The sequence below is a fragment of the Grus americana genome, chromosome Z (genome assembly GCF_028858705.1).
Source record: "Grus americana isolate bGruAme1 chromosome Z, bGruAme1.mat, whole genome shotgun sequence".
NCBI lineage: Eukaryota > Metazoa > Chordata > Aves > Gruiformes > Gruidae > Grus > Grus americana.
This window is the reverse complement of record NC_072891.1, coordinates 4,494,284-4,511,978: the sequence shown is the minus strand read 5'-3', so window position 1 is coordinate 4,511,978 and position 17,695 is coordinate 4,494,284. Positions and strand designations below refer to the sequence as shown.

Genomic DNA, 17,695 nt, shown 5'->3' with positions numbered 1-17,695 from the left:
GCAAATATTCGATCTACAAGAGATGTTGTTTAATTGGATTGGATTATAATGTAATTATAGCACTCTGTGTAATATTGCTTTTATTCCCTGACTGGTTGAGTAGAACATTTAGAATCGTATTTGCAATCTAAATACTGACATACTTGAGCTGCCTCACAAATACTCTCCCATATTAATTTAAAGTTTGTTGTTTTCAAGTGTTCCTGGCAGGAAACATCATTACCAGAATGCTTACAGGAAGCAGATGCAAAAGGTGGCTCCAATGTAGAATTGGTGTTCAGCTTATTATTCAAATGAATTTCCCCTGGAAAATGTTTTAAGGCATTTTGCTTTAAATAATATATTTAAGAAATAAAACACATCTGAGCTTTAAGCTGAAAGAAGCAGCCAAGCCTTGCAGAGAAGAGATGGTAATGAATGGTCAGCATGATAACTGAGAGCCTTCTGCTCTCTTGAGTGGGTTGAGTTCATGCATTACCTGGCCCTTTTCAAACTTGTTGAGGTTATTCGACCTTTTCAGCTGGCGCTCACCCGTGTCTCCTCTTCCTATGCCATAGATGCTCAGGAAGACATTAGCATCTGTCCCAGCCCCCCACACATTCCCAGTGAGAACATGGACTTCATACGTATTCTCTGCAAGTAAAATTGCAAAGGCAGATCAGGAGGAGTCCAGAAATAGCAGTATTTCATCAAATCCATGGCTCACCATGAAAGCACATAGCCCAAAAATGCTGGCACAGTCAGCTTTAAGAAAGATTTTGTCAGGAGTTTGTTTGCATCTATCTTAAAACACGAGCAGCTCCATCTTTCTCCAACCCTTGTCATTAACCATATAGTTACAGCTTGCTAAACTCCCAGCCACAGTGATAACTTATGGGACTTGCAACCTGTGTCCCAGACAAGTCTTGGAGAATCCTACAGAAGTCCTTTAGGATACTCCCATTTCAGGCTGTCTCCTCAATCTTCTGCCTTAGTTTAACCACTGTCCTCTTCCTCCCCAAAGCTGATCAACCAAACCTCAAAGCTACACTGCGGGCCTGGGGCAATGGGATGACAGAGGGGCCATAAACGGTCCTGCAAAGCACCACAGTGTCATTACCGTACTTCATCCAACTGTTGTATCCACACACACACACACACACACACACACACACACACATTGCCTCTGATATTTACCCTCCAGGGCAGATTCTCCATCAGGCACCAGCTCCACCACAAGCTCCTTATCTCCTTCATCTTTAGCCAACCAGCGGTGTGCCACAAATGTATAGACATCCATTGCTTCTTCCACCTTGGTCTCCTCTTCTTCCTCCTCATCAGACTTCTTCTTTTTCTTCTTCTTCTTTTTATCAGACTCTTTCATCTTTGTGGCAAGCCGCTTCAGCATAACACTTTCCAGGAACCAGCCATCCCCAATGCCTTTCCCATCATGGCCTATCCGAATCTTATAAATCTTGCCAACATCTGCAGCCTCTCTCTGCCACCAAGGGAAAGTCAGCACCCAGGAGGACATAAGGCATCTTAACTTCACAAAGTACATTCTTAAAAATGAGGAACATCACCTCTATCACCCAAAACATCTAAGCAAGGATAAGATCTTTTTTAATGCAAGTTTACTTTTTTCCTTCCTGTTTCATTCCTTCATACTTCCCATCACCAAATCTCATCTGAAGAGACTGAGATGAAGACATTCAGAACAACCAGGGCAGGGACAGAAGCTGAATTCATATTTACCAGACTACTCCCTACTTCTCCATTGCTGTCCTCACCAGTATTATCTCTATGTTGGCATTGAAGATGAATATGCCACAATATACTAGTTTATCAGATTCTCAGTGCCTGAGTTCTTTTTAAAGGAAAAGTAAGATACACTTAGCACAAGACATGAACCAAGCAAGAAGCAATGATGGTATAGTGAAAAGGCAGTAAATTTGGACTCAGATAACCTGATCTCTGGTGTGGACCATTGGGCTTGGACTGCCCTTCTCCTTACTTCTCATCTGGAAAATTAGAAGAGTATCTTCTCACTTCACTAGTGTGCAGAGAGGATACAATCGTTAATGACTACAATGCATCAGTGGCAGAAGGCTGTATCAGTGAGATTTCCGCCTCTAGTCAATACAGCAGATACAAAACCTTGTTGGTTTAGATTATTTGTCTGGATTACTGTCTAATGAAGTTGGATAGAAGGTTTTACTCCAGGCAATCTTTCAATAACCAATGACTTGTTTCTGATGACTGTTTATGCTGTTAGGCACTGTTTACGTTATAAAACTTGCAAACACTTGCTTCACACTGAAATCTGGCAGCATGGCATATAAGATTTCAGTTTAGAAGCATTTTTTTCTATAGTAGATTAAAACAAAATCAATTGCACACAAGATTCTTATCAGAAAACTAAAACTGATCCAGCTGTCCTGGCATAAAGAATGTGTCTTTCCTTACACTGCTTTACCCTTCGATTTGCTATAATCATCCTGCATGCCCTGTCTGTAACTGGTGGCACTTCCTGTTAGCATGTAGCTCACAGAATCTTATGCTTGCCCATATCTTTCTGATAATATTCATATCATGAAAGACTTAGAGGATCTGTCTATTAATGCTTCAGAGCTTCTGCCTTGTGTGCTTATTAAAAAAAAAAAAAAATCACAGAAAACGGGTAGAACTTTAAAGTCCAGCAATAAGCATCTGAGAAAGGATGTAAGCATGGCTATGTAGACAGAACACTGTACATATGGCTTTATTATAAATCTAATATTGGCTAATAGCTTTTACCCATAAATTTTGGAAAGCTTATTTGCTTTAAAATCAGAGAAACCTAATCTTAAAATTATAGAGAGTCTTAGAAAAGCAAGCATTTATAAGGTGCTAGTCATCTTAAATCCCAAAGAACTCATTAAAAAAGGATAAACATCACTAACTCTGTTCTAGCAAGAAACTGAGGCAGGAGGAGGTGGACTGATCTCAGAAATACACACTACAAAACTGTGGTAAAGCTCTGGATAAAGGTACCTCCATTTGTCCAGTGGGAAGACAATGGGAAGGATACCCCAGTCTTGATGATTCAGGGGAGCTTCCGCAACTACCTCCAAGTAGGCGCTTAACTGTGTAATGAAATGGATATCATCTCTGTGGGACTGCAGATGCACAGAGAGACCTAGGCACCACAGTTATATCGTGAGCACGTACAACAGATGTGTCTTAAATCCTGCTTCCATCTGGACTCTGTGCTTTACTGCCCAGATGTTGGTGACTCCTGAGGTTACTTCAGTACAGAAGGATGTGGATCTGACATGCCCTGACAGCACGTCCTGTCCCCAGTCTGACCCCACATCAGGGCAAGAACTAAGACCATTCCTCTCTCCCAGACCCTGGGTTCTCTGGACAGAGAACCCAAGCAAGCAAGCCAGAAGAGGACAGCGGTCCAACATAGCCAGGCCCTGCTCAGGAGAGGATGCCCAACCACACTACGGCGCACACCTGCTGCTCAGCCTTGTCCACCCAGCACCTCTTGCTGGTCCTGGCTCACACACTCGAGTTATGCCTGAGGCTTTTCACCCTTGCAAATACTCCGCTTACTGTTGCATTGCTCAGAAAGAGGTGTGGACTCCGGAGGATCAACCTAAATGCTGGCCAGACCCATAGCTGGAGGAGTGTGCTGTGCACCTCGAGCACTGTGTCTGTGCAGTGCTCGCTGGACTGGTGCTGCAGGCAGTAAAATCCATGGAGCACTCACAAGCTTACAGAAATTACAGCAGCAAACCTCTGCATGGTTGGGCTGACAACGTGTACCGGTGGCAAAAGGTGTGCGTGACTACAGGCAAAGCCTGGATTCCTTATATTCTGTATGGGGTTTCTTTCTCCCCAACTAGATAAAGAAAAGGGACGATAACATGTGGTCAGGTCTTTTGAGGTCTAACGTGAGTACCTCCTTTTGAAAGTGAAGGTAAACAGAAGCTGTTATTAGACCATATTGTTCCATCACACCATTATTACCAGTCCCTCAGAAGGAGGGAAAGTCACTCCATGAAACACAAAACTTCCCTAAAGAAATACAAAACCTCCCAAAAATATAGATAGAGGACAGCAGATACCAACAGACCTGGCAATTTTGTTTTGTATGATTGGGCCAATTATTCTGTTGATGTCTCAATTTTGGCTTTCCCCTCATAGAATTGGCCACAACTGCCTTCATCATACCTTGAAGATATCTGTGGCTCCCCGTTCAAAGTTGTTCGATCTGTTTTCTAAGATGATCAATTCAGTTTTGCCAGTCTCGCCATAAATTTGCATGAAGACTTTGGCATTGGTGCCTGCGGCCCGCATGTCGCCGGTAACTACAGACACCTCGTAGTTTATCACTAGTCCAAAAATAAAGCAGTTAAATCAGCAGAGAAGCTCAGATAACAACATTCCTGAGGGCTCAGGTTCAAAATTAAATTACCTTGTCTTAACAAATGACCACGTAGCTGAACATTTGCTCTTATCCAAACCAAATGTGAGATAACACAATTCTTCACTGAGGACTAACCTAATAGTTTTCCTTTTTGCAAGTATTAAATCAGTGTGAGAAGGGTGCAAAATAGAGCCTTAAAAGGGAATTTCATTTCAATATTAACTATAGAGTGGTTAAATGATCTCCTTAACACAATACAAGGGGGAGAGTTGCACAGAGCAAAATCTTTTCTCAGGATCCCAAGGCAAATTTTAACGATAGCCTTAAAAGAAAACAAATCCACTGGTAAAACTCAAATAGACAGTAGGAATTTGGTCCTTAATGATCAAACAGCCTTGCTCTTTGCCACAATGGGGTAATGCAGGCAGGACGGGACATGGGCTTGTGCAGGACTGGGGCAGCGGGGCAGGTAAATGTGAAAAAAGCAGAACCCACTGATATTGTAATAAAGAAGCACAGCACCTTGTGCTGTGTTACACTACCCAGGACATAAATTTTTTATACGATGTCAGGAAATGTAGATGGAAAACTCTTTTAACGTTTTTTCAACTGTTTTAGAAAACAAAACAAGAGCAGAATAATTTACTTTCCTCACCAATGTGTGGTCTTTGGGACAGGAATTTTTGGTTTTCTTATCTAATCTGGTCATTAAAAATGTTAGTAATACAAATTTAGTCCTAGATATAAAAAAAAGCACACATTTCTCGATGTGTTTTATCTCACATTTCTCGATGGGCACAATCTCACTTGGGTAGACCTCCACCTCCACCCTGCCATCAGCCTCATCTTTGTCGAGCCATCGGTTGCAGGGGAACATGTACTGCCTTCCCTGGACTGGAACCGTGATCTGGACACTGGCCAGGAACCAGCCAGACCGGAGACCCACGTTATCGTGTCCGATCAGTATTCGGTTGATCTTTAAAAAAGCACACAAAAAGCAAGAGGGCAGAAAAAAAAACAAGACGAGAGTATTTACTTAATATATAAAAATCTCCATCCCTTGGCACCCTGTTCTTCCACCATGTTCATTTAAATAATTTATATATGTATTTAACTATAAACTTAAAACACACTTCACATGACTGCCGATGTAATAGTCTATACAAAATTTATTTCTTAATATCCAGTGTAAAGGTCAGAGATGCTTACCTCACATTGAATCATGAGTGTTATGTTGATTCTGAATTCAGGCACTTGCATGAAGTAAAGAGCCCCCTGCAAGTTGTTCTTACCTTCCCGATATCCATCGTATCTAGAGTAAACTCATCCACTCGACCACGTTCAAAATAATTGCCTAGATCGTTATCAGAGACTAAGAGAGCCTCTTTGCTGGAGTCTGCTTTTTCACCGTAGAGTTTGATGAAAACTTTGGAGTCTGAGCTGGCACCGGGGATATCTCCCGTCTTCACGCTGATGTGATAACTGACATCTAAAGGGAGATCAATGTACAAAACACAGACCCGTGAGTGGCATTTCCAGTGCTCAGCCAGGCCGTTGGCTTCAAACAGATATAGGGGAGAGGGGTCCAGCTACAGACACAGAAAGGACTTTGCTCCTCCATTCCTGCATCCAGCATCTTAGGGCCACACTGGATTAGCTGCCACACCTTGGAGTTATTCACCAAAACATAAACGATGCAACAGTTAAAATAATAAGCAGAAAATACTCTGTACTCCTCCCTCTCACTGTTAGGTGACTACCAAGCCATACAAATGAGCTTAGGCAAGGAAGGCGATTTCACTTTCTTTATACTTACAATTTAATTCAATAGCTTTGACTTTTTTTTTCAAAAACAAAACAACAAACATCTCAACCTGAGCTCTGTAAGTGCTGTTTTCTAAAGAAAATTATATTGGAGCCCTAGTTCTCCAGAAAAGGACAGTGTAATCTTTTTGGTGATTTTCTTCTGGGAACAACACAGTGTTATTTGACAGAATTTATTCTACTAAAGCAGTGGCAATTCAAGATCCTTCAGAGAAAGCTATACAAGAAAGCAATTCTTAAACAAATCATGACATTGAAAAATCAAAGTTTCTTTCCATGTATATAATGTTGCAATTATTCTCTTTTAGACAAACTAATCTCAATCAGAAACCAGTATTTAAGGGTCAGAGGATTTCCTCTCCCGGTGACCTACTGCAGCTTCTTGCATAAGAATGGCAAGAAAAGCCCAGTAGATTTACTGAGAACTGACATGGATTATTAAGTAGAATAAAGCAAGTAAATATGTGTATACACAGCTCAAACTCAGACCTTTTTTCCAAGCTAAACTCACTTTTTAGCATTGGTGACTCCCCAGCAGGCACTAATTCTCGGACAATCTGACCATCATCCTCATTTTTGTCAAGCCATCTGGTTTACAAACAGAAATAAGTTATCTTTGAACAATTAGGACCTATTAGATTTTCAAAATCCAGGCTGGCTCCACACATAGTAAAAATCCACACCATAGTCAAAAAGATATTTTTACAGGGCTCTGTATCTCTGTTAAGGTTGCAGGAGCTTGACCAGATCCTGTGGCGGTGACACTTTAAACTCCCATTTTGCCAAGAACAGAGGTTGTGAGAGCCCTGCTAACAGTAGATAAGCATCTGCTGTGATGTCCATCTGTCTGGAAAGCACAAACTCCATAGCCACAAATTATTCCTGTAAATGGGCAGTCTCAGTCTCTTGAAAGCATTGACCTGCATTGACCAGAAATACTTGCAGCCTTTATTACTAGCCACATTGATTACAATCTTTATAGCATCTAAGTTACTAAAACCTCCCTTTTTTTTTTTTTCAGTGTTTGCTTACTCTAGTTTATTATCACTTTTCCCTTCCTTACAGATAACTATATAACCCTTTTTTCTCCATCAGGAAGGGGATGAATTATGTTGTTCCCGTTTTCAGGGCTGGGTATGTGGCTGGAGGCAGCTGGCACCAGCGAAAGGAAGGATTTCCTTTGTGTCTCAACAATAATCTAATGATCTAACTAGACTAATTAAGAAGAAGAGCCGGGCACAAAGAACAATGTGGCATGATCTCAAGGGAAAAAAATCTGAAAGGAAAATGGGGAGGAACCAATTGCTAATCTGGTAACTTTCACAGCTGCTCCTTCAGCCTCAGGGATGAAGGAATTACAGCCCAACCCCATCATACACCATACAGCAACTGTTGTTCGACAACAACCAGGGCCCTGGCAAAGGTTTCTCTCGTTCCACTTCAAACTCAGACTGCTGCAGCACTCAGAATATTCCTCTAAGCATCTGCTTAGGGTCCGGTTGCCCACAGTGGTGCAATGGGGCAATTTCAGTCTCCAAACATTAGAGTTCCCAAGAAAGCCTTTTGTTCCCAGGTACACAGCTATCTGCAGAAGTATCTTCTGCATTTAAAAATATTGCTTAAAACCAGTGGGGGGTGAACGAAGGACAAGTGAACAAGCTCTGGCAGGTCACGCAGGGTATTTAAATTGCTATAATGGTTCCCAGAACTAGAAGGAGAAAAACAAATCCCCAGAAACTGTTTCTTTTTAAAGGCGGCCACACAGCTATGTGAATGACATCAGATCACAGAAGACCTGCTCCTGCACAAACACATGCAGAGCAGATGTACTGCAAGCTTCCTGCCACGTTGCCATGCCACACGTGTTCTCCTTGGCTGACCCTTACACCAAAAAGGAGGAGCTGCTCACTTCTCATTTAAGTTTCCACCTTTGATTTTGCTGATGAGGAAGCACACATGGAAACCAGCAAATGACCCTCATAACAGATTTTGGGACATCAAGAAATGCCCACTGAGAGCTGGATCAAACCTATGGTATCTTGCTGGTAATAAGCCAGCACAGCTTACAGTCATGACCAGTTGGACTCACCATGGTGACCAACAAGCAACCAGATACTTTGGAAGACCAAGGATGATAGGTCTTCATTTCATACATCTGAAGGAACGTTATCTTTTTAGTGTCCTCCTCTCCCTTCCCACCCAGAGGAAAACAGTAAGCACAAAGAAACCATGCAGAAAATCAGCACTGGGAAAAAATCCCAAACATGAGCTACAGCCAGCCAGCCCCAGAAGCACTAGCAGCAAAGTCCCCATGCAGAAGAGGTGCATACAGTCCCACCACACAGACACATATCTCCACTCCCAGCTCCCCTCTAAGCTTTGGCGGGTTGTTGGGTATGCAGTCTACCCCGTATTCTTCCCTTTCACTCCGTAAAGCACGTGGCCACGTGTAGGTGGCTTGAAAAGGTCTTGAAGCTAAGGGGATCAGCATGAAGGTGATGAACACGTGAACATATGATGATCACACAAACACCATGTGAGGGCATCAGATGCAGTGTTGTGCCTCAGTGGCATCTGAGAGGTGTAGTGGGGATAGAGGAGAATAAAAATCTGCGAGGAAGACCATGAAATTGATGTTAAGAATTGAACAAGGGTAGAGTGCAAGGAGGGCAGAAGAGGAGCGTGCTAAGACATCACGTTGTCTTAAGAACGGAAGCCTTTATTGATGTTTTGTGGTTGAGGGATTTTTTTACCTGTTAAAACTGGTCCTTAATACCTTTGTATCATGTAGTTCTTGATGCTGGCTCAGGATTCACGTCCTTGGACAGGTATCCAATGGCTAGGGGATCACATCATCCCAAAAGTCAAGATGCTTCTGTGTACCTGGATGTTAACTGGGAGGACCCACAAAATTCGAGCCTAAACTCCACCACCCCAGGACCACTGAATTCAGCTCAGGCTTCAGGAAGGCAGAAGCTCACAGGCACACTTCTGCTCTCTTGCTGCTGGTTTTTGTGTCCTGCAAGCTGCTGTTTCTGCTGCCAGTGGACATGCTGTTGTTTTCTGTCACCTTTGTCATTGCTGGTGTTTTAGGGAAATGTGGGATGAATCCCTGTGAACTACTTCTTTGACAGGGTGGTAGGATGAAAATACATCCACACAAGAAACAGATCTTTGTGTGCAGCAGGGTAAATGCTAACTGCTTTGGCAGTGAGGACAGATGAGAAAAATTAATCAAAAAAGGAGAACGCGTCCCTAGATAAAGAAATTCCCCCCACCAATGCTGGTAGCTATTGATGTGAGAAGGAGTATGTCTTGGACTGGAAGGGGAAGAGGGAGGTTTATCAGCACAAGTGGCTTAAGGCTCCTTACTTTGTTTCAGCCAAGAGAAAAGCCAGAAGTGGCAGCAGTACTATTTTTTCTCAAGAAGATGACTTTAGTGACAGAGGAAGTATTGGGCTGAGCAATGCCACAGTGTTCCTTCCCTTCAGCACATACGCTGCAATATTCTAATTTTACTTCAGTGTAATTCCAATAGCATATCACTGAGCAGCAGATTGCAACCAGGGGTTTATAGTCTTACACTGAACACAAACGGATTGACACATTATAAAAACATCAGGCTGCAGAAAATAGAATTTTTCAGTATAGTGCCATCATATTCCTAGTACAAAAGACCTGTCAAAAGCTTTTATTTTATCAGAGCTTCCATATGATTTCAGTGCATGTAATTCACATGCCACTGTGGGTTTGCAAGGGTGTAGTTGTGTTCTGTATCACATACTTTGTTCTAAAGAGATATTATATGTCCAATAATGATAGAATCATAGAATGGTTTGGGTTGGAAGGGACCTCACAGCCCATCTAGTTCCAACCCCCTGCCATGGGCAGGGACACCCTCCACTAGACCAGGTTGCCCAAAGCCCCATCCAGCCTGGCCTTGAACACTGCCAGGGATGGGGCCTCCACAGCTTCTCTGGGCAACCTGTGCCAGTGCCTCACCACCCTCCCAGGGAAGAATTTCTTCCCAATATGTAATTGAAATCTCCCCTCCTTCAACTTAAGGCCTTTACCCCTTGTCCTGTCACTCCCTGCCCTTGTCACCAGTCCCTCTCCAGCTTTTCTGTAGCCCCTTCAGGTACTGGAAGGTGCTCTAAGGTCTCCCCAGAGCCTTCTCTTCTCCAGGCTGAACAACCCCAACTCTCTCAGCCTGTCCCCATAGCAGAGGTGCTCCAGCCCTCTGATCAGCTTCGTGGCCTCCTCTGGACTCACTCCAACAGCTCCATGTCTCTCCTGTCCTGGGGACCCCAGAGCTGGATGCAGTACTGCAGGGGGGTCTCACCAGAGCAGAGCAGAGGGGCAGGATCACCTCCCTCGACCTGCTGGTCACACCTCTTTTGATGCAGCCCAGGACACGGTTGGCTTTCTGGGCTGCAAGCGCACACTGCCAGCTCATGTTGAGCTTCTCATCAATGAAGACCCCCAAGGCCTTCTCCTCAGGGCTGCTTTCAATCCATTCCTCGCCCAGCCTGTAGTTGTGCTTGGGATTGCCCTGACCCATGTGCAGGACCTTGCACTTGGCCTTGTTGAACTTCATGGGGTTCGCACGAGCCCACCTCTCCAGCCTGTCAAGGTCCCTCTGGATGGCATCCCTTCCCTCCAGCATGTCGACCATACCACACAGCTTGGTGTTGTTGGTCAAACTTGTTGGTGAAGAGGGCTTTAAACTAAAGTTGCCAGGGGAGGGGAACCTCAGTCCATCTCACTCCTACCAGTTTAATGCCAGTGCCAAGAATAGGTGCCCAGAACTGGGAGAAGGATCAGAGGTCAACAGGCGAGCACCTGAAGTGCAGCACAAAGGAATTCCAGCCACTCCAGTCAGTAAGTCAGCTTCACTGGGGACGCAACTTACATGCCTCTGTGGAAGCGCACATAGCATGGGGAATAAACAAGAGGTTTGACCTCTTCCCTTTGACTGGGGCGACTGATGGCAAAACTACCCCAGCTCCAGAGTCCCTTACCACCACTCCCAGGGCTCTGTAATCCTTCTTGATGCTCCTCAGACCGCTCCTCGCTGTATCACTGGTGCCCATGTGAAACCCAAAGTGGACAAAAATATGACATGAAAGCCACTTCAGAGAGAATTTCTAAAGGATCAGGGGAAGCACTGGGAAAAAATATGGTGTGACACCATATATAGCATTTGAAATCCAACAGATGATAGCCTGTGTGCAATTAGAATAATTAGCACATCTATAAGATTCAGAGATGCAAATGTATTTGTATGTGTCTTTGAATATAGCCTGTATATGTATTAATATGTGTAAAATACATAGACATTTCAGTCTATTTTTAGGCAACAAAAGGAGGTTTCTCTGGTTCCTTTGTATGATGAACATTTTTGGCATTTGATTGAATAAATGTTCTTTCACAGGAGCTTCCTAGTGCATCATCCCATTCATGGTCTGTCTGTTGTTCTTCAGAGAATTAACGATGTTCCCTTTTGCTTATGCTGGAGAAAAATTAGGATGGTGCAGTCCATATGCTTAGAAAAAAATGTAATGAAGTATCATTGAAGATTTCAGTGGAGCTGTAATGATTTATAGCATATAAAATTCTATCCTATCATGAACTCATGACTTTGCCTGATTGAAAATTCATTTCTTTCTGGGATATAAATATTATGAAAAATAGGCTATTTTAGAGAATGTCAGCTAGTCCATTCCTGGACTTCCACAGAGCCTTGAGGAGAAAATGAAATCTGAAGAACTCAGTTCTGAGCTTCAAAAAGGTTTGGCTCCAGTTCTGGGGCAAAAGGTGAACTCCTTTGTTTTGCACTTTCTTGTTTTGAACTTTATAGTTTGAACTTTCTAGTTAATCACAATACCTAAACCACATCAGGTATTATAAGGTATAAATTGTTCAGTTGTGCCACTGAATGATTCAATGTTCAGCCCCTAAAAGAACAGATATTATAATGTCGTGTGGTCATAAGGGAGGAATAATACTGCAATGCATCCAAGTGATGTACTAGTAATTCTGCAAATAACGCTTGGAGAAGTTACTTGCATTTACTTCTTGCAAGCACAGATCAAATGACTGCTTTAAAAATCACCGACTCTAAGAAGCGCTACAAGCCATTCCCTTTATAGCCAACTGTTTTAAGAGTTGAAAGCACAGGCCTGGGAGTCATTATTTCTCGATGGTCTTCCTGAATCTGACACAAACTCACAATTAATCCACTTAGCTTCTCTTTATCTGTGCTGGCTCCTTGTACAACAAAGACAGTTCTTCTCATAGAGCTCTTGTGACTATTAGGTAATAGCTGTTCCTATACAGTCATAAAAAAGCTTTCAAATTAAAAGACAAAAAATGTCCATGTCTATGAATATGTAAATAACAAGAACAGAGACTTCAATGAAGATCTATAAGGATATCTTACAGACATTAGTTATAGTGGAAGCTGGTTAGCCATCTCTTTGCTATAATATCTGCTCTCCACACGCTAGTACAGCCTAGTTGTTACAGAGGTAAGAAGCGTGTGAAGCTTTCTGCACAGGTGAGATGTGTTTCTGCTGGAAGGCATTTTGTCCTCTAGCTGTCCCACAGTAGCAGCTAAGCTGCATAAAGTCAATGGAGTAGCTTTCAGTAAGGACACAGCAGCAAAAGTTGTTTTCTCCAGACCATGCAATTGCGCTGTGTAGAAGAGTGGAAGTTAATCAGGTCTTGGAGATGAAGGCAATGAGAACATCAGCATGTCCACTGGCTGGCCACAGACTGGCCAAGCAGAAATGGAAGCTTCCCTGGTGTCTTCAGGAGGGAATCTCTAACTAACCTCGCTTGCACTGGCTCACTGAAAGAAGGCCACTCTTCTTGGCCAAGTCTTCTTCAACGTCTTGGCTCTGAAGAAGCAGGTGAAGCAGGCCTCTCCGAGCACCCACCCAAGCAGCGAGGCCATAAGCTGTCCTTGGCCTACAGGACTGGAGGGGAACATCCAAACGCTGCAGGTCATGGAGACGTTTATCCCTCACATGGAGGATGCAGTGGGTGAGCACCTTCGCCCTCAGATATATCCAGACTCCATGACGACACCCGTATACTGCGATGATGCCCTAGTCTCTCAAGAGACACAGGCACCAAAGATAGTGAGAGGGATCAGCTGTCCCTGTGCTTAGAGGTGATCAGTCATGTTACCTTCTCAATCTGAGAGGAAGAGATAATGCTGGCACAAGGACAGCAAACAAAGCTGCACGAAAAACATTGATATCACTTGGGAAAAGAGACATTAAGAAAGGTAAGAAGAGTGGAATTCCGTTATTTGTGACTTGAAGCCTAAAGGTACCCCATGAATATTTGGGGCACAAGGTCTTTCAGTGCCTAGCCTGAGGGGAATGCCCCATGGACTCTGATGCTTCTGACCACAGGTGTAAAACTTCCCTTCAAGCTGAGGGAAGACACCTAGTTATACAGTCAATTAAGGAGACAATTCAAAAGGAAATCTTTAAAATGAGCCAGCTGCACAGTGCAGTTAGACACAGAAATATCTCTGAGGAGTCTGAGCAAAACAGCTTTTCACGTGGACACTTCATGTCCAAGTAAAAACCTGTCTAGCTTGCTTGCTTAACTCACTAAAACATATGGTTGTTAAATACATATCAAAAGGCAGCAATGACAACGTGGTGGTTTGTTCTTTGAAAAGGGAGAGACTGGCTTGCGTTTCACAACCAAGATGACATTGCATCTGCTGCTCCGTGCTGTCTCCCCGGTGAGTTCACTCTCTGATGTGACGTGGCTTTAGCGATGCAGAGAGGCTAGGGCTGGCTCCTGTTTTGTATTTGGCTGACTCCTCTCATTATAATGGAGATCTTCCTGATTTACAGTGACAAGGGACAAGTAACCAGCTTAGTGTTTTACCTTTGTTTGCAATTTAAAAATAATTGTGTTTGCGTTTTACAATTCCACTTGTCCCCCAGGAGATGACTTTTTAGAACAGGCACTTGATATTGTTAAGTGGAGCTCAATGGACTTCCATCTTACAGGGTAGACATCCTGAGAGGGCAAGTGGGACTTTACAGGAGACTGAACTACACTGAAGTTAGTCTCTTATGTTTTCACCCAGTTCTCTCTGGTTTTTGCTGCAACGTTGAGGCAGACCCTAGTTAGTGCCAGGACAGATGGTACTCTAATTCCTCATGGACAGCCTCAGTACAGCACATTTCTTTTGACCACTTGATTGTCTAGGAAAGAGAAGAATACATTTATAACCCACTCATAGGGGCAAGTTACAGCCTTCGGCTCTACCACTATGTCTGTCTCCGTGATATGCATTTCCCTTCATGCAAGGAGCTCTCAAGACGGCAGCAAAACAATTTTGCATTCTCCCAACACGAAAATAGCATCCCATTGCTCCTGGAAACATGGGATGTGCATGTGAGGGACCAGAATCTCATCCCACACATGCAGTAAAACTAGCAGCTTGCAGTAGATTGCAGAGCGCGTTTCTGCAGCAGGCAATTGCAGTGACACTGGATGTGGTACTGGAAGGTTGCATTGTACCTTTTGGAAATTCTCTGTATTACTGAGCTAATTGCTGAGAAGTTCACAATTCAGATTGCTATCTGTTTGGTAAGGGGAGTTAACCATATCTTAAACCTCCCAATCCACACTCTTTGCTTTCAGGCTTAGCAAAAATAAATGAATGAATAATAAAAAGAATTAAGCTGTGCTCAGAAAATTCCAGTCTTGGAACAACAGCTAGGCTCTTCAAAGTCTGGCAAATGCATAGATGGAGGCATAATTTGCAAGCATGGTTTCCAGTACCTGTAGCAGGGGAATTCCACAGCCTCACTTTCTGGCTGTCCTTCTTCCCTCACTATCACTTTGGCAAGGTACCAGCCACTGCTTCCTCCTTTGCCATCATGCCCTATCCTCACCCTCCTCACCTGCTTCAGCGTTACTGCTTCAACGAAGAATTCATCAGCCTTTGAGAAGGAGAAGAAAAAAGGTAAGGCAATATTTCTCCGTAAAAACAAACAAACAAACAAAATTTATTATTGCAATCAAAGCAACATCATCAGCACGCTGCAAGATAATTCTTCACAAGATGAAGGAGAAAGTACAAATTAATTTACCAAAGAATGAAAGCTTGAATATTTGTGCTAGATGTATAACATTAGATTTACAAATATATGATCTGCCAGCATTTTAAATCTCCCACATTATTGCATGCCCTCCACAACTGCAAAAAAGAAAAGTAATTGGATTATTAGTAAGTTCATACAGAGAGGCGGGAAATCCAAGTTCAAACCCCTGCTCAGAGATCAGCTTTCTGCGAAACCCAGGGCAGGTCACTTTAGACCAAATCCACAGAGGTATTTAGAGCTACATTCAAAGACATCACCCCACGTTAAATTCAGACGACATGGACTACTGAGAACAATTTAAACCCAGCCATTTCCTGGCGTGCAAGCATTGGGCATGGCTGCACAGGGGCATTTCCAGCTGCTCCATGAGGTGTGTTCAGAGGTTGGTGTGAACCTTACCCAGCAGCTAAATACCCTTAATACCCCACAAGAGACATGAATTTTACATATTTTTTCCCCCCAGAAGAGGTCTCAAATTACCAAGATTAGCCCAAGTGATGGCCCCTCCGGACCAGAGCTCTGTTACCCAAGATGATATTGGGAGCAGCAGCTCCTGATGGCTGAAGGAAGAGAGATTTATTAAAAGATCGAGTTATTCCTCTGGGAATCAGGCCGGAGAGGTATCTATGGTACATGTACAGATGTACACACATGTATGGTAAACACCTGTATAAATACATAGCGTATCTGAAGCATATAGACCGACAGACATGACCGCTATGTTACCATCTGGCTGAGATGCATCGTTAGGTAAGAGAAAGCTAATCAAACACTGTGATTCATTCATTCTTCAAAAGCCCATGAAGCACATACAGAAGTAGCATATGTCCAGTTAGCTCCCAGAAAGCATGGTGGCAAGGCAATATTTATTTAAGTATTCAGATTTATTAGAACAATTGTGTTTTCTTTTATCATTCATGACTCCAAACTGACCTTTAAAATAAAGAGAAACTAAACATACTACCACTGTTTTAAGTGTTAATGATGGGCTTACATGCATGAACAAGTGTTACTTACATACTCAAAACTGCTGAACTGAGTATTTGTTATTAAAACCTCACTGAGTCAAAGTCAGTGAAGTCTAACTCATTAAGCCTGATGTTCATCTTACTTATTAACGACTGATACAAATTAATGGGTAACTAACTAAATGGAAATGCAGCAGGGCAAACACCTAATTTAGAGGCATCTTTAAATTTTACCTTCTATACAGGCTGTTAGTTTGCATCTGCAAGCAAACTTTTCAAGTTAAATTGGTAATCAAGGTACTATTGGTCTAAGTGGCTGTACATTAGAGACCGCACTGATGTAGCTACATTTCTTTTTAACAGGGTATCTGAGTTAATCAGTGTAGATATAGTCATTCAGTCTCTTCAATGTACAAGCTCTAAGTTTGTCAGGATCAATCCTTAAACAGCTTCCAATTCATTCACCAGCTTTTACCTCCTCATGCCAAAAGAGCACTTTTTGTTAAGAGATTCCACTTTGGTTTATATCATCTGGATACTATTAATCACATGAATTGATTTCCAAAATTATTTTTCCTATTTTTTTTCCCTTTCACACAAGTCACCCTATAACTCATTTTTGGGAGTAAAAATAAAATAGTCATCATCTGTGTTTAAAATACTTATGTCTTCTGTAAACCAAAGATATTTTTTAGGAAATCCATCAAAACAGCCTTCAAACCACCACCAAAACATGACTCATTTAGCTACCATTTTGACAAAATAAGACTTCGCCAAATGACAAAATGCTGTCCTTTACAGCTTGGACCTACCTTTTAAAAGTAAAAAATATATAAAGTAAGTGCATAGGCAAAAATATGATGTTTGAAATGTCCATGTCTGCAAACCGTTATATCATTTAGAAGCAGAATGAATTTTCCCAATAGGTAAATGCCATGTGTTTCCAGGGGCAGGTCTTATAGGCACAAGAAAACTAATGAAAGCTCTATTAAAGTCTAAAACCTCAGTGATTTCCATGAAGAACTGGAAATTCTGAACACTTAAAAGCAAATTCAAAGTGCTAATGCATATTTCAGAAGCCTAAATTCAATGGTCAATTTTGAAAACGTGACCTTTTATCCTCGTTTTCTTTCCATTCCAACTCTTCAATTAAATAATGACAAAAAAAAAAAAAAGGGGGGGGGGGACATCTGCAGATTTTTGTGATCAGATTCTCAAAATGTCCTCCAGGAGATACTGATTACATTTTACCAGTCTAAGTTGGACTCTAGAGATCCAAAATATGCCTCATAATTGAATACATATTAAGTAGGTTGACACCACACACACACATACACACACACCCTACCAAGATCAGATCAGCT

At 42.5% G+C, this 17,695-nt stretch overlaps 1 protein-coding gene across 2 annotated transcripts in view; it reads right to left on the bottom strand.

Moving 5' to 3' along the window:
• The window catches only part of LOXHD1 (lipoxygenase homology PLAT domains 1), a 150,357-nt gene that overhangs the window by 73,660 nt on the left and 59,002 nt on the right, over nucleotides 1-17,695 (bottom strand). Inside the window, exons 15-21 of one of the 2 annotated variants that reach the window (XM_054809183.1) lie at nucleotides 15,041-15,201; nucleotides 6,732-6,808; nucleotides 5,689-5,885; nucleotides 5,180-5,372; nucleotides 4,201-4,361; nucleotides 1,177-1,477; nucleotides 479-633 (exon numbers count right to left, since the gene is read on the bottom strand). In XM_054809183.1, coding sequence (XP_054665158.1) covers nucleotides 479-633; nucleotides 1,177-1,477; nucleotides 4,201-4,361; nucleotides 5,180-5,372; nucleotides 5,689-5,885; nucleotides 6,732-6,808; nucleotides 15,041-15,201 — 1,245 coding nt within the window. Of the gene's footprint in view, nucleotides 1-478; nucleotides 634-1,176; nucleotides 1,478-4,200; nucleotides 4,362-5,179; nucleotides 5,373-5,688; nucleotides 5,886-6,731; nucleotides 6,809-15,040; nucleotides 15,202-17,695 lie in introns of those variants that run through there. The other variant, XM_054809184.1, reaches the window with a different exon arrangement.